Below are 21,393 nucleotides of genomic sequence, written 5' to 3'. Positions count from 1 at the left end.
TTTTTGGACCTTTAAGCCGATTTTTCAAAATGCTTTGCATTGTGCAACGTCCGTTTGGTAATTTGGACATTGAATGCCTTGTTATAACGTGAAGTCTTTTTGTCTTATGAATCATGATAATTCGAATTTGGGAATTTTTGTTCAAATTTTCTTAGGTGTTTGTGTGTATTTTGGTTTAATTTACAAGAATTTTTTTGCGTATTCAGATATTTTATTTTCGGTTTGTTATTAGTTGATAAATTTTTTGTGTTTGAACTATCTAAAAATTTTTAATACGAGTGCAATGTTTAAAAAATATAGTTTATCCATTCTTTGAACTGTATTCATCAATAGAAAAAGTTTTTTATGTAACGTGAGGGTTTTTAATTTTGCTTTTGAATAGTTTTTTTTGGCGTTACGTCTTTAAAATTCAGTTGATTTTTTTTCGTAAATGTGGATTTAAAAGGTTTTTGACATTTTATTCTGCAAATTGTTAACGTTTTGAATCTGTGAACTGTCTATACTTAATTGATCTATACAGGAGGATGGCTATTTGATTTTTCAGCTTGGATTGCTAAATAATTATAAGTATTTGTTCTACTTCAATTTTTCTTTCGTTTAGTTTTTAACTTTCCAACTTCCAAAAATCAGGAAGTAGTCTTTCTGTTTTTACAATGTGTCTATGTTCTCCACACTCTAGCAAGTACCAATCTCTCCTTCGTATAGCTTTCGTATTTTTTTCTATCTGCTTTTATCAGCTAATAAATAATGTTTTTGGTTGATTCAATTCAATAAATTTCAGCATTGAGAGTTTGCTGGAATTCCGTTTAAAAATTTGGACTAATTTTTGTTTTCTAAGGTCCTCGCTTTTGGGTTTAAACGATTTTTGTTCTTTGAATACTCTGTTTCTTCTGTCTTTTTTATTGATTAATTTAATTTTTGCAATAGGTTGAACTCAATTTGTTAATTTTGATTTTTTTGCAGTGACTTCAGAACAAAAAGTTCCAGTTTGAAATTTTAGTGATGTTTTTCAAAATTTCTGTTTAGTTTCTAAGAATGTCATCTACCGTATGTGTTCCCAATTTTTTTTGGGTCGCAGCGTTGTTTGCCGAGTTTTATCTTTTTAAGACGAGTATCATGTGTTATTTTTTGGCAGTTTTTTTAGCCCTGTCTGTGTTTTGAGCCTATCACTTTTTGACCATCCCAAAATATGTTCACAACTCCGCCTGGTAACTCCAACTCCGCCTGGTAACTCCAACTCCGCCTGGTAACTCCAACTCCGCCTGGTAACTCCAACTCCGCCTGGTAACTCCTAACTCCGCCTGGTAACTCCCGCAGATACCTTTAGGTTTCACAGGGATTACCTGCCGGTCCCAAGCCCGGACAAAGGAGGAGGGTTGGGGTGTGGCGCGCCCTGTAAAATGTAGCCACGAACCCACATGAAGACCCGAAGAAAAGATTACTCCAAAGCTACGTGCCCAGCGGGAACTGGGACATCTGGGAGAGCCGCACCAGATGACCAAGCAAAGTCGGCTAAACAACGCTTCAGTCTCCCCCAAAACCCCCTCAAACCAGCCAAAGATACCCTGCGAATCGCAACTTGGAATATTCGCACACTGCTCAAACCCGAAGCGAAGCACCTGTTGGCTGATGACATGAACACCCTGGGAATCGAAGTCGCCTGCCTGCAGGAAACAAGGATCGCAGGCGACACAACGGAAACAATCCAAGATTCCACGGGAGCACCCAGCCTCAAACTGTATGCCTCGGGTTACGACAGTCAGGGTCTGCACGGAGTCGCGATTGGCATACACCTCCGACTGGCCAATCACGTCATGGAATGGAGAGCCTGTGGAGCCAGGATCTGCTACATGAGGCTGCATGCAATACCAGTGGCAATCTCCATAATCTGTGCATATGCCCCGATTGAAGATAGCAGTGTACGAGACAAAGAGGCATTCTACTCAGAGCTGCAAAAATGCCTCAAAGACGTCCCCAAGAAGGACGTTCTAGTCGTTGGCGGCGACTTCAACGCCAAAGTTGGTTTGCCACTCGACGGCGAGAAGCAAAATATCGGACGTTTTGCAACAGGATCCCGAAACGCTAATGGCGAACTACTGGCGCACTTCGCCGTACTAAAGGACCTTGTAATTTCCAACACCACATTCCAAAAGAAGAGACATTCCCTTCATACTTGGCGATCAAATGATAACAGAACAAAGAACCAGATCGACTACATGTTGATATCAAGACGATGGAGAACATCAGTAAATAATACCTTCAACACCAAGCTCTTTCTCACTGACACGGACCACAAACCTGTTATTTCGGTGATCCGATTGCGATTGAAGGCATACACAAAGAAGGCCAAGACGATCGCTTACAACCTGGGATCCCTGCGCATACCCGCGGTAGCCGACGAGTTCAAAGATACGCTACACAGTTTGTTTGACGCAGCCGAAGAAACAGGCGATGACGTGGAAGCTAAATGGTCGCAACTGAAATCCATCCTTCACCAAGCAGCTGAGAAAAGTCTCGGAAAATCTGAGCAAAAGAAGAATGCATGGATCAGCAGCGAAACTATTGAGCTTGTCAAGAAACGTGCTCGAGCCCGCAACCGATCGAAGAAAGCGGAACTGCGGAAAACCATCAAGAAGGCAGTCCGCATGGACAAGACAAAGTATTTTGACACCCTTGCCCAGGAAATGATCGACGCGGACGAAACGGGCAACCTGAGAAAGGTTTACTCTGTTGTCAAGCAGTTAGCAGGGAAGCGTTCAGCCATCAGCGAGACTCTCAAGAGTGCTGACGGCCACCCGATTAATGATGCAAAGCAGAGAATAGAAGTATGGGCCAACCACTTCGAAAAATTGCTGAACCGACCACCGCCAGCAACTGCCGACATTACAGAGAATCAATATAAACCTCTCTCCGTAGTGAGCACTGACCCGCCCTCGCTTATGGAAGTGCAAACAGCCATAAGCAAGCTCAAAAGACGCAAAGCGGGTGGGCCGGACAACATACCGCCGGAATTCTTCTTGGATGGCGGTACTGCTCTCGCACAGGAGTTGACCAAACTCCTACAATGCATTTGGGCAACAGTATCCATGCCAATGGACTGGAAGACCGCAGTAATCGTCCCCCTCTTCAAGAAAGGCGACAAAAAGAATTGCGCTAATTACAGGGGCATATCCCTTCTCAGCATTGCTTTCAAAATCCTTGAAGCAGTAATAAAGAATCGTCTCGAACCAGCGTATATAGGCCGCGCAAATCAAGCGGGTTTCAAAAAGAACAAAGGCTGCAGAGATCAAATTTTCGCTATACGTCAGATACTCGAGCAACGCGAGGAGTTCAAAAGGTTGACAAACCTAGTTTTCATAGACTTCAAAGCCGCCTTCGACAGCGTGGATCGAAAATGCATCTGGCGTATCTGTGAGAACCTTGGACTACCAGACACACTCCTCAACGTGCTACGAATGCTATACGCAGAGACCTACAGCCAAGTCCGAGTATACGGCACCCTGTCCCGCCAATTCAGTATCCTCAGAGGTGTCAGGCAAGGCTCGATCCTGGCCCCCTTCCTATTCAACCTCGCAATCGACTGGATAATGGAAGAAGCCCTCCGCAATGACAACGTAGGCGTGTCTCTGGATGACACGATAATTGCCGACCTCGATTTTGCAGACGACATCTGTCTAATGGATGATAATGGAAACGACGCCCAGAGGCTACTCGACAACGTAGCCAGAAATGCAGCGGCAGTCGGCCTCTACCTGAACGTCGGCAAAACCAAATTCTGCTCCCAGGACATCAATCAGAAATTCCACGTCTACGGCGAAGAACTGGAACGTGTTGAAGACTTCACCTATCTTGGAAGTAAAATACAGCTCGACGGCAACGTAACATCTGAAATCAAGGCCAGGATAGGCAAAGCTGCAGGTAGTTTCAAAAACCTTAAGAACATCTGGAACCAGAGAAGCATCCCTCAGCTTGTAAAAGTGAAGATTTACAAGGCATGCGTACGAAGTGTACTCTTGTATGGTTGCGAGAGCTGGCCAGCAAAAAATTCTGATATAAACAGTTTGCAATCCTTCGAAAATCGATGTCTTCGACGTATTCTCCACAAAGGACAGGACCTCCCCGCTGAAAGTATCACCACCATTGCAAAATGTGATTCCCTTGCCACGACGATCCAAACAAGACGCTTGCGATGGCTAGGGCATGTCCTCCGAATGAATCCGTCCGAAATTCCAAACGCAGCGCTCGAATTCGAAAAGGGCGATAACTGGAAGAGACCCCCAGGCGGCATACGCAAGACCTGGCGAAGAATCGTTCGTGACGAAGTAAAGAAGCATATCAAACCACCGAAAATGTCAGCGAAGAAATGGGAGACTGAATGGTTCGACCTGTGCAAGGAAACAGCCCAGAACAGAAAGCGATGGAGAGGTCTTATTCGGGACCAAAATGTGGCGGGATAAGGGCAGCACTGCCCGTGAGCCCTATCTGGAAATATGTTCACCATTTTTCAACGTTACCAAACGTGTTTATTAATATGAAATTGAAACAGTATCAAGATTCTGTGATTTATTAAAAATTTCGTCTGTTAAAAATCTGATCGTTTTTTGTATTATTTACTGAATTTTGTGGTAATTTTAAAAATTTTTACTTCCTCTTTTGATGTCAAAGCTCAAATCTTTCTAGTGGTGACAGCGGTGCAAATTTTAGCATAATCATAAATCAATTCTGGGGAGGTAAAAAGTTTATATTTTAAGACTAAATTTAATGGTTTCGTTAAAAGTTATTTTGTTTACATGCGACATTTGACTTTGATTTTTTATGTTTTTTCCGATTCTACTGACCGGATTTATTTCAAATAAGTTTTTCAATCTGTTCACAATTTATTCTAGTGTCTCGTTTTTTGTTTATTCCATAAAAATTCTTCAATTGTATATCAGGAAAATCCTGCTGTATACTTGTTCAGACGGCGTTTTGATCTAAAAGCAAAATGGAGTAAAAATTGACGCGTTAACTCAGTTTTCCGGAGCGAGAAAAATATTTTGTTGATGTGTTGCATGCGTTCATGCAAGGGAATGACTTTCTGAATTCGAAAAGTGTTTTTGAGAAAATACTGCATATAGATAACCGTTTCTGGCTGGATTTGTCAATTTGGCTTATTTTTTCTTTGATTTCATTTTTTTGTTGAAATATTTATTGATCGGCACTCTAACTATATGCAATTGTATCCGGAATTCAGAGTTCAGTTTTTTGAGCCTAATAATGCGTTTCAAGTGCAAAATGGGCCCTTATCCCTCACTTTTTAGGTAAATTTTCGCATTTTTTTGGATTTAACTATTTGTTATCAATTAAACTAACAACCTCTTTTCTATAATTCATATGTTGATTGCCCCTGTTTTGACGTCTTTTGTTTTTGTTTCAGAACATTGTACACCTACTAATCCGCTTTTAACGGTTTTTTGTACAAAAGTTTTTGTTTTTAGTTTTTGGAATGGGGCTCTCTGTGCTTCGTCGGGGATTTTAATATCTAGCTGTGGATAATTTATTTTTTTTGGCTTTTAGTTTTTTTATATGTTCTATTATTTTATTTGCTGAGTTATTTTTGTTTGGAGTTGATTCCATTTAACATAATGCTGCTCTGAGTTTTTTGGGGAATTACAAAAATACATTTAGACATTTATTTTTTAATTCAAATGACCGATGTTCGGTTTTTGAACTTTCGTTGGGCTAATTTCTGATAATAATCAGTTGTGTGCTCTTGAGCCTTAATCTGTTCACGTTTTTGTGATATTTTTGAATGTTGAAATAGTTTGAATTCAATTTAAGAAAATTATCTCAAAGAAGATAGAAATTTTTCGAAATGCTCTGATGCCACTTTTCTTGAGACCTAAATTTTAGTTTCTAAGAATACTATCTGCTTTATGCATTCCCAATAAGTCTTTTGATGAGTTTAGCTGAGGTTTTTGACGATTTCTGAACTGTAAGAAAAATTAATTCGTTAATGCTGTTAACCTGGTCAGTTTTTTGAGCGGATTAGGTTTTTTTTTCATTTTAAAGATTTGGGTTATTTTTCAACGTTAGCATATAACATTTAGGGGTTTCAAGATTTTTTGTTTTCTGTCATAGTTTTCTGCAAGATTCGAAGCTGTGACGACATGAAGTTCAGGGAAGGAATAAAGTTTGAAAAAAGTTCTGGTGAACAAATTTCAAGAGGTGAGAAAATAGGAGCGGACTTGTTGTTCATAGCCTCTTTTGAAATAGCGAGAAATGTAGGTAAGACATTTTTTCTAAGCGAGTGATTTTTTTTCTCTTGGGGCTGTTCCAAGATGTTTTTTTTTTGATGTTCCTAGAGATCCTACTGTTGTAGGTTTTTGGACTATTTTAGCGATTTTTCTCACCCAGCTTGTATTTTTTGGCTGCATTTTCTCGTAACTGATCCGAAGCCTTCCGTTCGTAGGCAGTGTTGAAACTCACTAAAGTTTTTTTCTAGTAGAAATCATTTTTTAATAAAGTTTTTAATAATTGAAGTATTTTCTACTATTAATCTCATTTTTTGTAAGTTTTTTTAATTTCAAAATGAGTGAGCTGATTTCAAATACGTGTGAGCTTACTATAGCTTATTAAAGTTGTTTCTATTTTAAAGTTTTAAAGATTTTCATTTTTTTGCCTTTTGTTTTGGCTACTTCGATTCTTACGATAGTCATTTCCAATGCCTCGATGAGTTCTACCAGTGGATACTGTTTGGAGGAGACAATTTCATGGTGTGTGAAGGGCGGTTCATAATCTTAAAAGTTTGACCCCCTAAGTCAACCCCGCCATCAGCCCATACCCCCTCCCTCGACACTCACATTGGCCTCCCTCCAGTCGATTTGAACCCCCCCCCCCCCCCCTCCTCAAGCCTGACCCCCCCCCCCCCACACACACACACACACCGGTCACCCCCTTAATGCTAGAATCCCTAAGCCCCAGCTGGATACTACCGAAGCCAACCCTCGCCGGTCGTTTGGGAGCAATTCGCCCCACTAGTATTCAAGTATGCGATTCACAGAATCTGTTTTGGAGACTTATACTTATGGTGCTAAGGGCGGTTCTTGGAGATTTACTCCCCCCACTTCCCCCACCCCCACTGTTGCCACTCCATCAGCCCCCAGTGCACCCCCCGCTGCGCTCACTTACGCCCCTTCAATTAAGCTAAAGCTAGTCTCACTAATCCGTGCCTAGCTACTGACGAAGCCAAACGCTCGCCGGTCGTTTGAGAGCAATTCGCCCGACGTTAGTCGGTTATGTTCTAATCTAATGAAACTACAGAAGAAATTAGAACACTTTTTGAACCTTAGAGGAAAATTAGGTTAAATTTTTCTAACTGTTTCAATCCCAAAGCAGGTCAGTGGGGTCAACGGCGGCTATTTTGCGATAATTTGTTCTGCTATGTTCTTTGTTGCTTTTTTCCGGTTTACTTTCAGATCTAATAATTTTTACACACTAGAATATAGGTTCGGCAGAGTGCACTACTAAGTAGGAGGGTTTTATAACCAGGTTTTCAACTTAATTGTTTGCACTTAACTAATTAGCAAGTGATCATTGGATTTTCTTTTTAGTTATAATTCTGACCATGGTGTTTCATCTGAAACGGAACAAGAAATAACCAGCGACAATAAAACGGGACAAAGCGATGAAACACCAACAAATGAGGAGAAGTTAAGAATCGCAGAATCCGGGAAAGAAGAAAAGCTGGATTTTGTGCAAGACCTCGCCTTTTCCTTATTACAATTGGACGCTGGCGATCCGGGTATTCCTTTGGAATTCAAAAGCAGTTCAGATGACGAAAGCGAGAATCGCGCAACTGAAAGTTTGGCAGAATGTCGGGGGCAGAGTGAATCAATTGATATTAAGGAACCAGTAGCTAAAACAGATAGTTTATGAATGAAGTACATTGTTGTAATTCTTCTGATTTGATAATGGATTGATTATGAAGTGAAATTGTCCACGGCGTCAAATTGTTTGAAATAATTGCCTAAGAAATGACACTTGCAAAGTTACCATGTGTAGTTTGCTCTCTTTTTACTAGTATTAAATAATAAGCTGTTAAGTTATGAATGTTAAATTGTAATTACATATCTAATGCTGCTCTTATTGTCAAGATTTTTAAGCTGAAATGGATCGGTGATAAAGAAGAATAGACCAGAGAACAAGGGTTTTTCTAAAATGTTTACACGAAAGTATTGGATTTGTATTGATTGTATGATTGAAATGTAACCTTGTTAATTGCCGCCGAACAAAGTTTGTAGCAATTAGTTTAATCCTCTCAATTTTTACAGGCAATTGTTTTGTCTAACTGATGAATTTTTAAAACTTTTTGTCTGCGGGCGCGTGGGCAGATCTCCATGTATGCGATTCACCGAAGATATAAATTCAATCTGAAGGGCAATTCTTGAATTTCTAAACCCACTTTACTCGCCCATCCATCCAGCCAACCTCCCTTCTCACGCACCCCCCCCCCCCCCCCCGCTGAACTCACGTAAGCGTCAAGCGTGATTATTTGCGGCGTGAAGATCAGTTTACGGTTTGGACACCTATTTAGGATTCACTATTTTTTGAGCTGTTTGTGATTATTTTGTGGTCATCATAACCAGCATGGTAGACACTGCCCTTATTAATTGCGCTCGAATGAAGTTTGAGGCAATTATTGAAAACGTCTTAAAATTTTTTTATACCCCCCCCCCCCCCCGACTGAAGCAGGCTGCAACAGATAGAGCGCTGAATAGCCATTTGAGAGCAATTCTTCCGACGTTCGTTGTTTGTTTTTGTATTGCTTTGGAATTTTGATTCTGCCGTGAAAAGATTGAGAAAGTATATTAAAAACGTGAAAAGAAATTCTCATAGAAAATCTGTTCCATGCTGTGGAATGCCTGTTATTATTAAATCAGCGAACAGTATCAGCGGCAGATCATTTTTGATGGCCAAGGAATGAAGCTTTTTCACAGCAGTACACAAAGAAAATTTACCTGAAATAGTCCAGTGTGTTAGTCCTCTTTTTGTTGTCAATGGTTAATTGCTCTTGAACGAAGTTCATAGCAATAATTGTAAACGTGTTAGTCTTTTTAATGCAAATTTTTCGCTTGACCGTTTTTGAGCTCTTCTAGAACATTCTTTGACTTCTTAAGGGAAATTTTCACGCTTTCGATCTGCATTTTTGAGTGGTCTCTATTGCTCTCACTCCGAAGTAAAGCTTGTTGCTAATATAGAATCGGTTGCAGTATAGCTTCAAGAAGGGCCTGATAGCTGAGTGTGCAGTGCTTCTGGTGAGGGATCGGGATGTCCATGGTTCGAATCCCGTTGTGGTCAAATGTTTTCCACTCGCCTGTCTCTCGAGAGCAATTTTTCCGACATCAGTTGGTTTATGTTTTTTATTGGGTTGTATTTGTGTTCAGAATTGGATTGTATTAGTGTTCTGTCGTTTTTACGACTCGACGAGGACTATTGGTGGAGCGTCTTTTTTGATTTCTATCAAACGAGGTTTGTAGCTTTTGTCTTAGCCCTGTGGTCTTTTTTATAGCTGCGAAGCTTTAAGCTGAGCGGAGCTGTATTGCGATGCTCTTGGTTTTTACAATTCAAAGAATTTGAATTGTATTGGGGCGCTGTCTTTTTTTAAGATCTGTTCACACATTTTCATGATTTTTGAAGTCAAATTGGAGTAGTGATTTTGGTCACTCCGAAATAGGAAGTAAAGCAAAAAAGTGAGTGGTTTTGTGGTGTGAAATTTTTTTGGCTCTAAATTTAAAGTGGAGTGAGAAAACGGTGCTGGAACAAAAATTCGCTTTCTCGCTAGTGGTTTTTTTGTTCACATGCGGCAATTTCACTTTGATTTTTACTGTTTTTTTCAATTATTTGGATAAGATTTTTTTTCTAAATGGTTTTCCCAATCCATTCATAGTCGGTTCTAGGTCTAGTTTTCTGTTTAGTCAATGAAAATTCTTTGAATTGTGCGTCAGGACTTGTCCTGCTATGTTTTTTGTTTCGTCGTCTGACTCTTTTTCGTTTTAAATTTGCTCACACAGCAAAGCTGAAATAGTCAAATTTTCTGATTGACTTCTTCCTCTCACTAAAGGCGTTTGCGCCCGTGACGTCATTTCTCACTCTCTTTAGCAAAAGTATTTTGCGTGAGTAGCTTTTGATCAAAAGTGACTTACCTCACTCAATAAATTGACTTTTGCACTATAAAACTTAAGCTTAATTTGAATTTGTTTGAGGTCAAAGGAACTCATATGTACCGTAAAGCTCCCTAATAAGAGGCTTCTGCTGGTTGAATTTTATCAAGCTTTATTAATTTATCGCTGAATGTTTTTTTTTGGCTTTTTTGAGCGGCGTCGATTTTTTTTCAATTTAGATCTGTCTGTTTCTATCTCTATTATATGGCACGCAGATCTATTCTTTCGCAGCTATTCCGGCAATCTGCGGGCTACGCTAATGCAATTTTTCGCTTGAACTGTTTAATTTCGTCCTCAAAAACAGGATAAACAGTTAACACCGGAGGGCACTAAGGACTCTTAGAGCCTTTGGGTTCACTAGACTCGTAGCATGCAGTTCAACGAAACTGTTTTACGGAGACTTAACTTGATGATGTGAAGGGCGTTTTCTATTCTTTAAAGATGGAAGTTCTCCCACTCCCTCACCCCTCCGACTCCCCGTCCACCCTCCTCCACCTGGCGATTTGAGCCCACTTCGCCCAGTCCTCCCAACCCTAACCCCCCATTTCACTCCTGCCCCACAGCAGATCCCCTCCCCCAGAAGAAAAAAGGAGGGCTTTCTGTTCATGTCGAATTTTTGAGATCAAGAAAAGTAGGTGTGAAAAATTTATGGCCGAGCGAGTCTAATTTTAGTCGTGTTCGTTTGTTGCTTGGAAGTTTTTAATTTACTCTTTTAATTGAAAATTTTTTGGCCAAGGGGTTTTCCTTAATTATATAAAGTAATAATTGTAACATTTGGAAGCATTTTGGACCATCTGAAGCAAAATGATACATGTTGATTTAATTTGAACTACTTTTACAAGTTTGCTTTTTTGGACGCGTTTTTAGCAGTTTCTGTGTTGTTCCTCAATGATTTTTTTACATTTTTGATGTGTGCTGAAAGACTTATCCTTGAACATTTCAGTCTCTCTGATTTGAGCAGGTTTAATTTTAGTTATTTCCGTTAAAAAAAATTGAGTAATTTTTATCAATTTTTGGAGGATTTTTTATTCCTAAGCGGTTTGCCTATTTCTTCTGATTTTGTGCCTCTATCTCGTTTTTCCTGTTCGTTTGTCCTGTTCTAAGACGGCAAAAATTAATACTATAAAGGGCACTTTTTACAGAATTAAATGATACAAATTTCTTACTTTTTTTCAGATTTTTTAAATTTTTCTTAATTGTTCTATGTCTCTAGGTATTGGGTGGTCGACTGATTAAGCTGAAAAGAAAGTAAAAGTTTGTCTCAGAATAGTAGTAATTGGGAAATAACGTTTCAGCATTTTGTAGATAGTTTTATTGGTGAATTTTGTTGAGAGTAACCTTTATTTGTCCTTTTTTTCTCGGTTTCTGTGTGTGAATAGCTTTGGCTGGTTTTTCGGTCTCTTGCTAGTTTTTTTCTAAAGAGGAACTTACTCCAGTAGCAGGTCAAGTTTAAATAGTTGGTAATGTATGTCTATCGTTTGTGTTGGTTTTAACGCCAAAACTTTGTGTAAACATTAATTTTAGCAACCTGGACAATTAATGTTGCTCAATATTTTCCTCGTTATGAAAGTCATTATTTTTTGATGTTTTACTTTTAGAGAGTGCTGAAAATTTTTAAAAACTTACAGGTCACTTTTTGGATAAATTTTAGTGATACAGGAATGATTATGATTATATAATAATCATGAACTTACGTGACTCTGGATTAATTTCGTCAACTTCTTTGGTTTTTTGTAAATTTTCTTGGTGTTCTTTGTACTTGTTGAGGCCACGGCTACGTTTTTTAGGCTTGTATATAGTCTAATATATAGATTATAACAACAAAAAAATGATTTTGAAGTTGCTAATATTCCGAATTTTAGCATTTTTTGCCATGTTGATATTTTTTGGTTCAATGTTTTGACTCGCAGTGTCAGTCAATAGGTTTTCCTTACCAGAAGATCTTGGCCTTGTCAAGATCACGTTTACTAACTTTTTGACAATATTTTTAAGAAAACTTTGCACTTTTTTTGAGTTTTATTTTGTCTTTTTTAATCTGTTGGTTTACTTTTATGGACCAATGAAACTTTTTGAAGGCTCGAATGCGGATTTTTGGATAGTTTTTCAATGAAAAAAATTGTTCGAGAATATTTTTACAACTGCTGCAATTTTTCACTTTTGCTCCAAAATGTTGGATTCAAGACATCATTTTCCAACTGTTTGTATAATCATTGCTGTCTTTCGAGAAAAAAAACGGAATTATTTCAAGCTCTCTAAACCAGTTTGTTTTTTTCTTTTCTTCTTTCTGAATAATCTTTCAAGAATATTGTAAGGAATGAACCAATGTATTATGTTGTGCCTGCTTAATTGGTAATTTTTTATGCTGAAATTCTCAACAAAAATTGTCAATAATTTGAATAATAATTGTGTGCTCTTTTAAAAGTTTGTGAAACTTTTTCTGTGTGTTTTTGTTTTCTCTTATTGCCCAGTAAGTTTCTCAATTTTTTCAAGTATTCTAAGTTGATTTTTAGTGTTTGCATTTAATTCCTTGGATTGCATTTCGGGACTTGTCCTGTTATGTTTCTACGACTCAAAGAGGAGCATTGAGGCTTTTTTATTTGACGCAAGTTTGTTCATGGCTTGAAGTTTTGACTTCTGTTTTTCAAACGTTCGAGCTTAACATTAGCTTACTAATACGTAGAAATTAGGAACTGCTGGTAAGACTCAAGGTGAAAAAGCGATCATGAGAACTTTTCTTCCCACAACAGTCTCTTCTCCCTATTCAAACTACAGACTACTGCAACTTGCGTGATCTGAAATTCTCTCTCAATCGCAATTTCAAGCAGCCGAACTCAATTGGCGGCAATTTAATACTAGAATCAAGTGATAAGTGCGCCAAAATTGGTTTCATTTTTAATTGCTCTCAAACGATGTTTGTAGCAATTATATTAGTCCTGTTCGTCTTTCTTTTTTTATGCGTTTTTTTCGCTTGACCGATTGTTTGTCTGACCCATTTGACTTTTCTCATAAATGGGATAAACAGGTAGAGCCCAGCGGTCATTAAGTGCTCGTAGAGCCTTTCAGCTCACTAGTCTCCAAGTATGCGATTAACAGAAACAGTTTTGTAAACTTATGCTTAGAGTGAAGGGCGGTTCACCCCCCCCCCCGATGCGCTCACCTCACGCCCCTTTAATTTAGCTAAAGCTAGCCTCACTAAAGCTTGGCTAGCTACTAATGAAGCCAACCGGTCGTTTACGTGTAATTCGCCCGACTTTAGTCGGTTATGTTTTTCACTTAAATTCTTAATAATGGCATATATATTACTACATTAACTTCTAATGAGATTATTTTAAGCCCCCTAGTGAATTTCTGAATCTCATTTACCCCCTACCCCCAACTGAAGCAGGTTGCAATTGATTAGAGCTCCCACTAGTCGTTCGAGAGCAATTCTTCCGACGTTAGTCGGTTATGTTTATTGATATTTTGCAACTATATTACGCAATCGAATTTTTTTTCTGGCAATTGGCGTGCTGTGTTTTTTAGGTGCGTATTTAGCCTTTTATCGTGTTTCTAATGATCAATTCAGTCGACGGGAACCTGTCTGAGATTTTACACGATTTTCATTCGAGGAACTGCTTGTTGTTTCCCAAATTGCTTCTAATTTATTCTTTCTCGATGTTTGTCTAGGTTTTGAGAAACTTTGATCTCGCGATGATTCGTGCGACCATTTGATCATGTTTCGAAATCTCAAAAAGGAACACTTTTTTCAATAATCGAACTTTACCACTCTACAAATGGATTGGTATGAGAGCTCCATTGCTTGGAAATTAATTTTTCTCGACATCCAAAAAGAAAAATTTCTAACTTTAGAATCTTGCATGCTGTTTGCGTTTAATTTGGTCAACAATTGTCTGCTGTTTACTACAGGGCTTAACCATGCACCTGGTGCTTATTTAAAGCTTTAAGCTAACTGAACTTTTCCTTCAGATGGTGAGTTAAATGGCAACCAAAGACGTCCCACTGTGGATGACAGACAAAGGCCCTCCCCCAAAGTACCCTCGATTGAATTTAAAACGACTTCACGAAAGTTTATTCGATGATAGCTTAGATTTGTCCTATTTAGTTGAAGATTTATTTAGCAACGTTTCTAAAGTTACATTTACAAATCCCGCCCACAGTGAACATTCGGACGAGAGAAGAAAAATATTGAAGTCAAAGGAATCAAGAAAACCGAATACTGCCGTAATTGACCTTACTGACGAAGACGACAATCGATCTGTCAAGTCCTTCGAAGTTATTGACTCGGACGATCAAAGCATATCTGAACTAGCTAAGACAGTTTCAACTCAAGTCAAGCCTCAGTACGAAGTCAAGGAGGATCCAGAACTCCGCAAACAGGTCGAGAAATTCCATGAAAAGCCGAAACGAGGCTTTCGGGAAAAGAACTTCGTGTCAATGCCTGTTAGTAAAAGAAAAATGTATCTCAATCATTGTGTTTGTTGCGGGTTTTCACCTGCTAATAGACTGCACCCATTTTTCAAGAATGCAGGCCTCTGTTCGTACTGCGAAGCCTTGCTTAAAAAATTGCCTGAGGTTATAGACCCGCGTGATGGGTACCAAATGAATTGCTCAATTTGTTGTCGTGAGGGGCAGGACCTCGTCATGTGTGATTCGGGTCAAAACAAGTGTCTGCGCTCGTTCTGCTTTCAATGTTTAAACCTATTTATTGGACCGGGTGGAGCGCAGAGTATACGAAGTGCAAAAACGTGGAAATGTTTCTTTTGCTCTTGTGTCGATATCGGAACCCTGATTCTGAATAAGCATTGGAAAGCGGGACTAGAGAAATTCACAAAAAATGGTGCTAGAATTCATTCTAAAAATAGTATACAAGTTTTAATACCCAGTGCCAAACAGGTAGTGCAAACGTCCTGTTCGAGCAACAACTCAAACAAAGTAATAAAATCAATTCCAGCCTCGACGAAGAAAGAGAGCCACGAAAGCAACAAAACTAATATCGAAACAACGAATTTTGCAAAAACTCCGAGAGTGTCGCAAAGAGTAAGTAGAAGAGAAATTGCAGAAACCGAACAAAGAACTGAGGTCGAAGATCAAGCAATTTCTCCTGATGGAAATGTCAGTGAAGATGACAACACAATTCTGGCTGACTTCCGGATGCCAGAGAGCAGCCAGAAAGAAAACATGCAGCCGTCTCCGGCAGGGAGTGACATCGCAAACAACAACTGTCTACCAGCCAGTTGTGATCAGAACTTGATGGCTGCTAAAGATTGCAGTGCTTTGACTACCAAAGTCAGATTCTCTATTGGCGGTGAGTAGTCAAATATAGTTTGTTTTGTTTCGTGGTGATTACTCAAGCTGAAATGAGTCAATTATAATGTGCGATTGGTTGTGATGTTTGTGAGTGGTATATATAACCGTGGCGTTAAGTTTTGAATGAACTTGTATGCCTGTGTGTTCTATCGTTGTCGGTTCGATACACGCCACTGAGCCAAGCATCTGTCACTGTTTTCGTTTTTGTTTGTCATCTCTTACACGGCAGATACAAGCTGAAGCGGATTTAGCAGCGTATTGTTTAGCCTTATCACCAAAAGTAAACTAGGGACCTGTCTTGTTTATCCAATACCTCATCGCACTTACTTTATGGCTGCGAGGGGATAAAAAGTAGTTGACTCTACTAACCCTTGAAATTGAATTCCGTGTAATTGAATCCCGAATGTAGCCTTCTATTATACTCGGTCAAACTTTTGAGATTTTCAAAACCTCAGTGCGTTAATTAATTGAAATAAGTGACTAAATAAATATGCCTCCTTGAATTATATTCATCGGAAGGTTGTAAAATTTAAATTTAATAACACAAGAAATCAATCTTGACATCTGAACCGTTTAATTCTTTCCAACGAAAATGACTTTGACGTTATCAATTGACATCAGAAAAGCGAACATGGTTACCAAGTATCGATGCTGTCGGAGAGGTCGTGAAAAGCTTCTTCAGATCAAAATAGGTATGAATTGTTTCCGTAAATTGATTTGGTTCCTCGTGGATGCGTAGAATAAAATATATGTTCATTTCATTTTTACTTTGATATTTTGATATTTTTCTCGTCCTAGATAGACATTGTACTACCTTTTCAACGTTTTACAAAAAATTCATTCGACTGATCTGATTTTCCCTAGCTAAACCTTTACTAAGATTGCTGGTTTTTTAGCTGCTGCTTATTCGCCAGCAAACATGTTCGAGGAAAGACAAATATGTTTTCAACTATATGATTCGGGTTAGCTTACAATTTTGTTGTCAATTTGATTTATTCTTTTGTTCAACTATTTATTTTCACATGTTTTCATGAATTACCATTAGAAAAAACGAACTTTATCTTTAAAGCCATATTCGGCTGCCAATTGGTTTTTCCTTGTCAACCTTGTCCAGTATAGTTAATTGCTCTCAAATTAAGTTTGTAGCAATAATGTAAGTCCGGTTGGTCTTATGCGTTTTCTTGTCCTACCAACTTTTCGTCTGGCCATTTGAATTTTGTCCTCAAAAACGGGATAAACAGGTAAAGCAGCGATGGCATCAAGTTGCTGAGCGTCTCTAATTATCCAGTTCACCGAGCTGTTTTGAGGAGACAAATTTATGTTGTGAAGGGCGATTTTGAGCACCATTCACACGCCCCGCCCCCTGCCTATAACCATATCCCCCAACAACCCCGTCCACCCTCCTCCACCTGGCGATTTGGATCCCCCTCTCGTCTAGCCCTCCCAACCATACCCCCATCGCTTGACCCCGAATGATATCATCCCTAAGCCCCAACTGGCTCCTACCGAAGCCAGCCGGTCGTTTAAGAGCAACCCGCCGGAAGGTAGTCGGTTGGATTTTTAAATTTTTTGTACTTGCTAACGTTTAATTGCTCTCAAACGAAATTTGTAGCAACAATATTAGTTCTGTGGTCTTTTTTACTGCGATTTTTCATCTAGCCCATTTGACTTTTCGTTCTCAAAAACGGATAACAGGTAGAGCGCGGTGTGCATTACACGGCTGAGCCGCTCTCTTAGAGCCTTACGCCTCACTAGTCTCTAAGTATGCGATTCACCGAAACTTTTGAGGAGACATAATTTCAAAGTTTGAAGGGCAGTTCTTGCGGAGGGCATACGAAAAATTAAATTGCTGCCACAATTATTTTGAGTGCCTAGACTTGTTTTTATTTTTTTTAAAAACTAGGTTACAAATAGTAGAAATGGAACTACTCAAGAAAATCAAAAAGGTTTTTTGCCAAAATTGGGGGTTGCTTCGAAAAACTGAGAAAGTTCTTTTTAGAAGAAGAAGCTACTGTGACGTCACCTTCAAAATCAACCTCAATATCAAGAACTAGTCCTCGCTCCCACAGTCAAGCAGCGTTCGCTCGCTCATCGTCATCTCAGAACATTCATCCTGTATTCACAGACAAAATGCCTCATACCAGGACAAATCGATTCTTCACATGCACTTCAGCAGGCCAGCTGAAGAAGTTCTGCCTGTGCTGTACGTCCAAAAACGTCACCATACCTCACCCCATGTTCATTGGAGGCGTATGCGACGACTGTCTACCACGAGTGACTAAAAGCATCATCACTATTATGGAGTTTGTTCCCGAAGAAGACCTCCCGGAGCTAGATTTAGACTATTTACGTAGAATGTGTTGCGTCTGTTGCAAGAACACAGAGGAGTTGAAAATTGCTGCGAGTAAGAATGAACCTGGCTCAACTTTGTTCAGGTGTTCCCAACCGAGTTGCTACTATGCATTCTGTGATCAGTGTCTATCGGGGCTGGTCTCGAGTGAACTGATTAAATATTTCAACACTTTCAAGCGCAATAGCAATAGTTCAGATAGTGTTAGCAGCCGCAGCAGTAGTGGTACTAGTTTATCAGCTAATAACGATGCAATGTTAGTAGATTCCAATGTGGTGACCATTCCCACCTGGTCTTGCTACTTGTGCAGTGATAACCAATATCAAGGTATTCTCAAGCTTCAGATTTGAATGTAGTCACTAGTAAACTCTCAAATGTAACCAATTTCCACAATTAAAAGCGACAAGCGCAAATGAGTAAAATTTTGAAATTACCGATGTTGATATCACCAAATTAAGCTGATAGAAAAGTTATTAGAAAATTTTATTGAATCAAATTCTCATGATTTAGAATAAAGCGGACGACATAAATCGAAATATTGCATAAATAGATTCAAGCAGCTCATTAATTGTCTGAATGAATGACAGAAAAAAGGTGCCTTTTGAAATTGTTCAAATCTGCGGGTATTTAATTCCGTTACCTTGGAAATAATCGTGTAACAATTTATTTTGTGGTGCATACTTTATAATGATTGAGATTGAAAGCGTTATTTAGGTGAGATGATTGCTTTGATTAATGTTTGTAATTTCAACCAAGTGATACTAAGCTTTTGCATCACGTACAAAGTTACGATACTATTATTGTAGATGATTAGCATTAAATATGATTCCTACTTTGTTTATATATCAAACCAATGGATACTTTTGTTGATTTATTTATAGAACTCGATTATGATGACCAGGTACCAATTATGTACATGGAAATAACTAGTAAAAATTGGTTGTATCAAGGAGATAATTTCCATGTGCATAGCTTGATTTTGACTGAATTGAGCCTTGAGAATTTGCTTTCATATTTTCTCGATAAATTCTTACCAGGCGTAGTTTTTGAACAGGCACCAACGAAATAGAAGCTATATGGAGCTGGGAAGTCTAGCCGAATGGGCGTTTAGCAGAATAAGAAAATTGATAGTTCTGGCTAAATGCTTGAATTACCTGATTGTTTAAGTTAAAGTACAGCAAATTCAAGAAATGGCTGATTAAATCAGTCTTTGTTACTTGATTGTATGGTATGTGCGGTCGAATAGCATTCCATTCCTCTCTGTGACTGCAACCCCCCTCGCAAAGTGAGGAGGTTCCGAACACGGACCGATGTTTGCTTCGCTATTTTAAAAAGAGGAGGTAAAATGTTTTTAAGTGGATTTTCAAAATGCATTTGAAAATTTCTGATTTTCTAATCATTCTGCTAGATAACCCTTTGGCTAGATCGGAGTCCTCCAAGCTACATTTGTTATACTATGGTGCCAGAAAAATCTTCATTCATTTAGAGATCTTAAAAATCATCAACTCGAACAACAGTAATTGGTCAATATGCTGGCCAGAAGATCCCACTCCTTTTTTGGAAGAAATTTTCTCTAATCATTAATATATGCACTGTAGCATTTTCTCTAGTTTTAAGGTAGGGCCATGATATAGCCTTGTGTTTCGCTTGGCACAAATCCTGTTTAATGAGAACAAAATATACTGTCTATTTTCAAAAATCAATGATATTTTGAATACCCAGGGCCTGGTGGAAAGTTATATTTATAATTTCAATGCTGAGAGTCGCTAAATTATAGTACTCGTCGTGATTTTTCAAAGTCTTTTTGTTTGATCCACTTTAGTGCGGGAGGAACTATATACTCAAATTAGTCAATTTTGGCCGATCGATATAATCATCGTAGAGAGTTGTGAGTGGTATCATTCGAAATCCCATCCAGTGTAGAATATTGAATTAAAAAGATTTTTTGATTTTCGCTTTTTACAGGGAGTTATAGAGGTTTAAAGTTTTGTGAATAGTAGACCATATTACCTTGTTTTTTTTTCACATTTTCTGTAATTTTTCAAATTTTCGTCCATTTTGTAAAATATAGTAAAATTGTTAACGGTAGTGTTATTGGTTTTATCTTGAAAGATAGAGTAGGGTTGCTGAATTGTTCGATCCGTGTCTTTGGCTAGAATATATGCTTAATTTTTAAAAAAATCATACTTTCCTCGTCAAAAATGGGACCAAATATGCTTTTTTAGCCAACTTTAAATTTGCTGGAAGTGGACACTCTAAAACTGCGGTCAAATTCTTAGTAAGTTCAAAAGGATAGCTAGTTTTACTGTCGATGGCTAGTTTTACTGTCTTCCGGAATTATAATTTTGCCAGTTTTTGTCAAATGTAATCTCAAATATCATACAAAATGCATAAATTTTTTTTGATATACTGAAAAATTGTGTTTAAAAATTGATCTATTTCGCAGCCATTTGAATAATTGAGTTTTTTAGCTACGCAGCAATAGCAGGTTGATCCTGATCTCACCATGGATCCTTAAGGTCAAAAAATAGATTTGAATTGGGCGCGGCCTTTTTAAAATTTCCGGAGTTAGTTTTTTGTAAAATACAGACAAGAATTTCAACTCAGGGCTCAAACTTTAGCAGATTCTTTTTGAAAAGAATGGGGCTCAATGACCATATATTAAAGTTTCTGAGTTAAGCTCTTCGTTTTTATGCCTCTGACCAATTGTTTTCGTAAAGTTTTATGGACTCTTATGTTTTCCTTTCATTTATACTTTTGTAGTCCAATGACTTTGTCTCCCGGATAAAAGATCCAATTGGTTTTTCAAAGATTCAAAAGAGATATTTGTGAACCCAGACAATGTTTAAGTTGTTACTTAATGCCTCTTGTGACTTAGAAATGATTTGGTTTAAGAAAATGCCGGTGAATTTTTGATTTTTTCCACTATTTTATCTTATTTCTCTCAACTATTTTTTCCATTATTTTATCATATTTCTCTCATCGTCTGGCGTAGTCTCAGTAAAAAGTGTCAGCAAACCATTTCTCGTGAGTTATAATATAATTTTTTGGATTTTTGATATACTTATCTAATGGCTTCTCTTTGATAATACGAGTTTTATATTTTTTTTTCGTGTATTTTAAGCATTATTTACAACATGTATTTACAACATTTTATAATGTGATTTTGTTTCCTTGTCGAATTATCACGCTATTTACAGGTCCAATGGAAAGAATGGATAGTTGGAGAATTGCAAAGCGGTGAAAAAGAGTGTATTTTAGTATGTTGATTGTTTTAGTTGAATAGTTTATGCTTGTGGTTTATACAGTTCTCTCGCAAAAATTAGTGGACTTTATTTGCATCTTTTTGTCTTTCTTTTTGTTGTACGACATATAACTGATCATGACAGGTCTCAATTGCTTCCTCAGGACGTATAACTGAACCTATTAAAAGATTTCATTTTATAGCTGTTTGTTTTAATGACTTTCAAACTAACTTTTAAAAAATGTTTGTGCAACTGTCTTCTTTTTGATTTCATTGTCATCATACAACTC

The 21,393-nt window shown here is 38.2% G+C and overlaps 2 protein-coding genes across 3 annotated transcripts in view; both read left to right on the top strand.

Moving 5' to 3' along the window:
* LOC142342736 (uncharacterized) overlaps positions 1-21,393 on the top strand; it is a 467,082-nt gene that overhangs the window by 62,861 nt on the left and 382,828 nt on the right. The window lies entirely within an intron of this gene.
* LOC142342735 (uncharacterized) lies at positions 14,073-18,865 on the top strand. The gene is made up of 2 exons (XM_075394256.1): positions 14,073-15,507; positions 17,509-18,865. Exons 1-2 carry the CDS (start codon positions 14,181-14,183, stop codon positions 18,207-18,209), a joined length of 2,028 nt encoding a protein of 675 aa, XP_075250371.1. The 5' UTR covers positions 14,073-14,180; the 3' UTR covers positions 18,210-18,865.

The sequence above is a fragment of the Convolutriloba macropyga genome, chromosome 7 (assembly GCF_964194025.1).
Source record: "Convolutriloba macropyga chromosome 7, txConMacr16.3, whole genome shotgun sequence".
Classification (NCBI taxonomy): domain Eukaryota; kingdom Metazoa; phylum Xenacoelomorpha; order Acoela; family Convolutidae; genus Convolutriloba; species Convolutriloba macropyga.
The sequence above is the reverse complement of the archived record's forward strand: the minus strand, read 5'-3'. Positions and strand labels throughout refer to the sequence as shown.

Excerpts from the sequence above, each read along its gene's own strand:
- LOC142342735 (XM_075394256.1), top strand. The coding sequence starts at position 14,181 with ATGGCAACCAAAGACGTCCCACTGTGGATGACAGACAAAGGCCCTCCC. Across the intron at positions 15,508-17,508 it reads AGTCAGATTCTCTATTGGCG|AAGAAGAAGCTACTGTGACG; the intron begins GTGAGTAGTCAA and ends AGTTCTTTTTAG.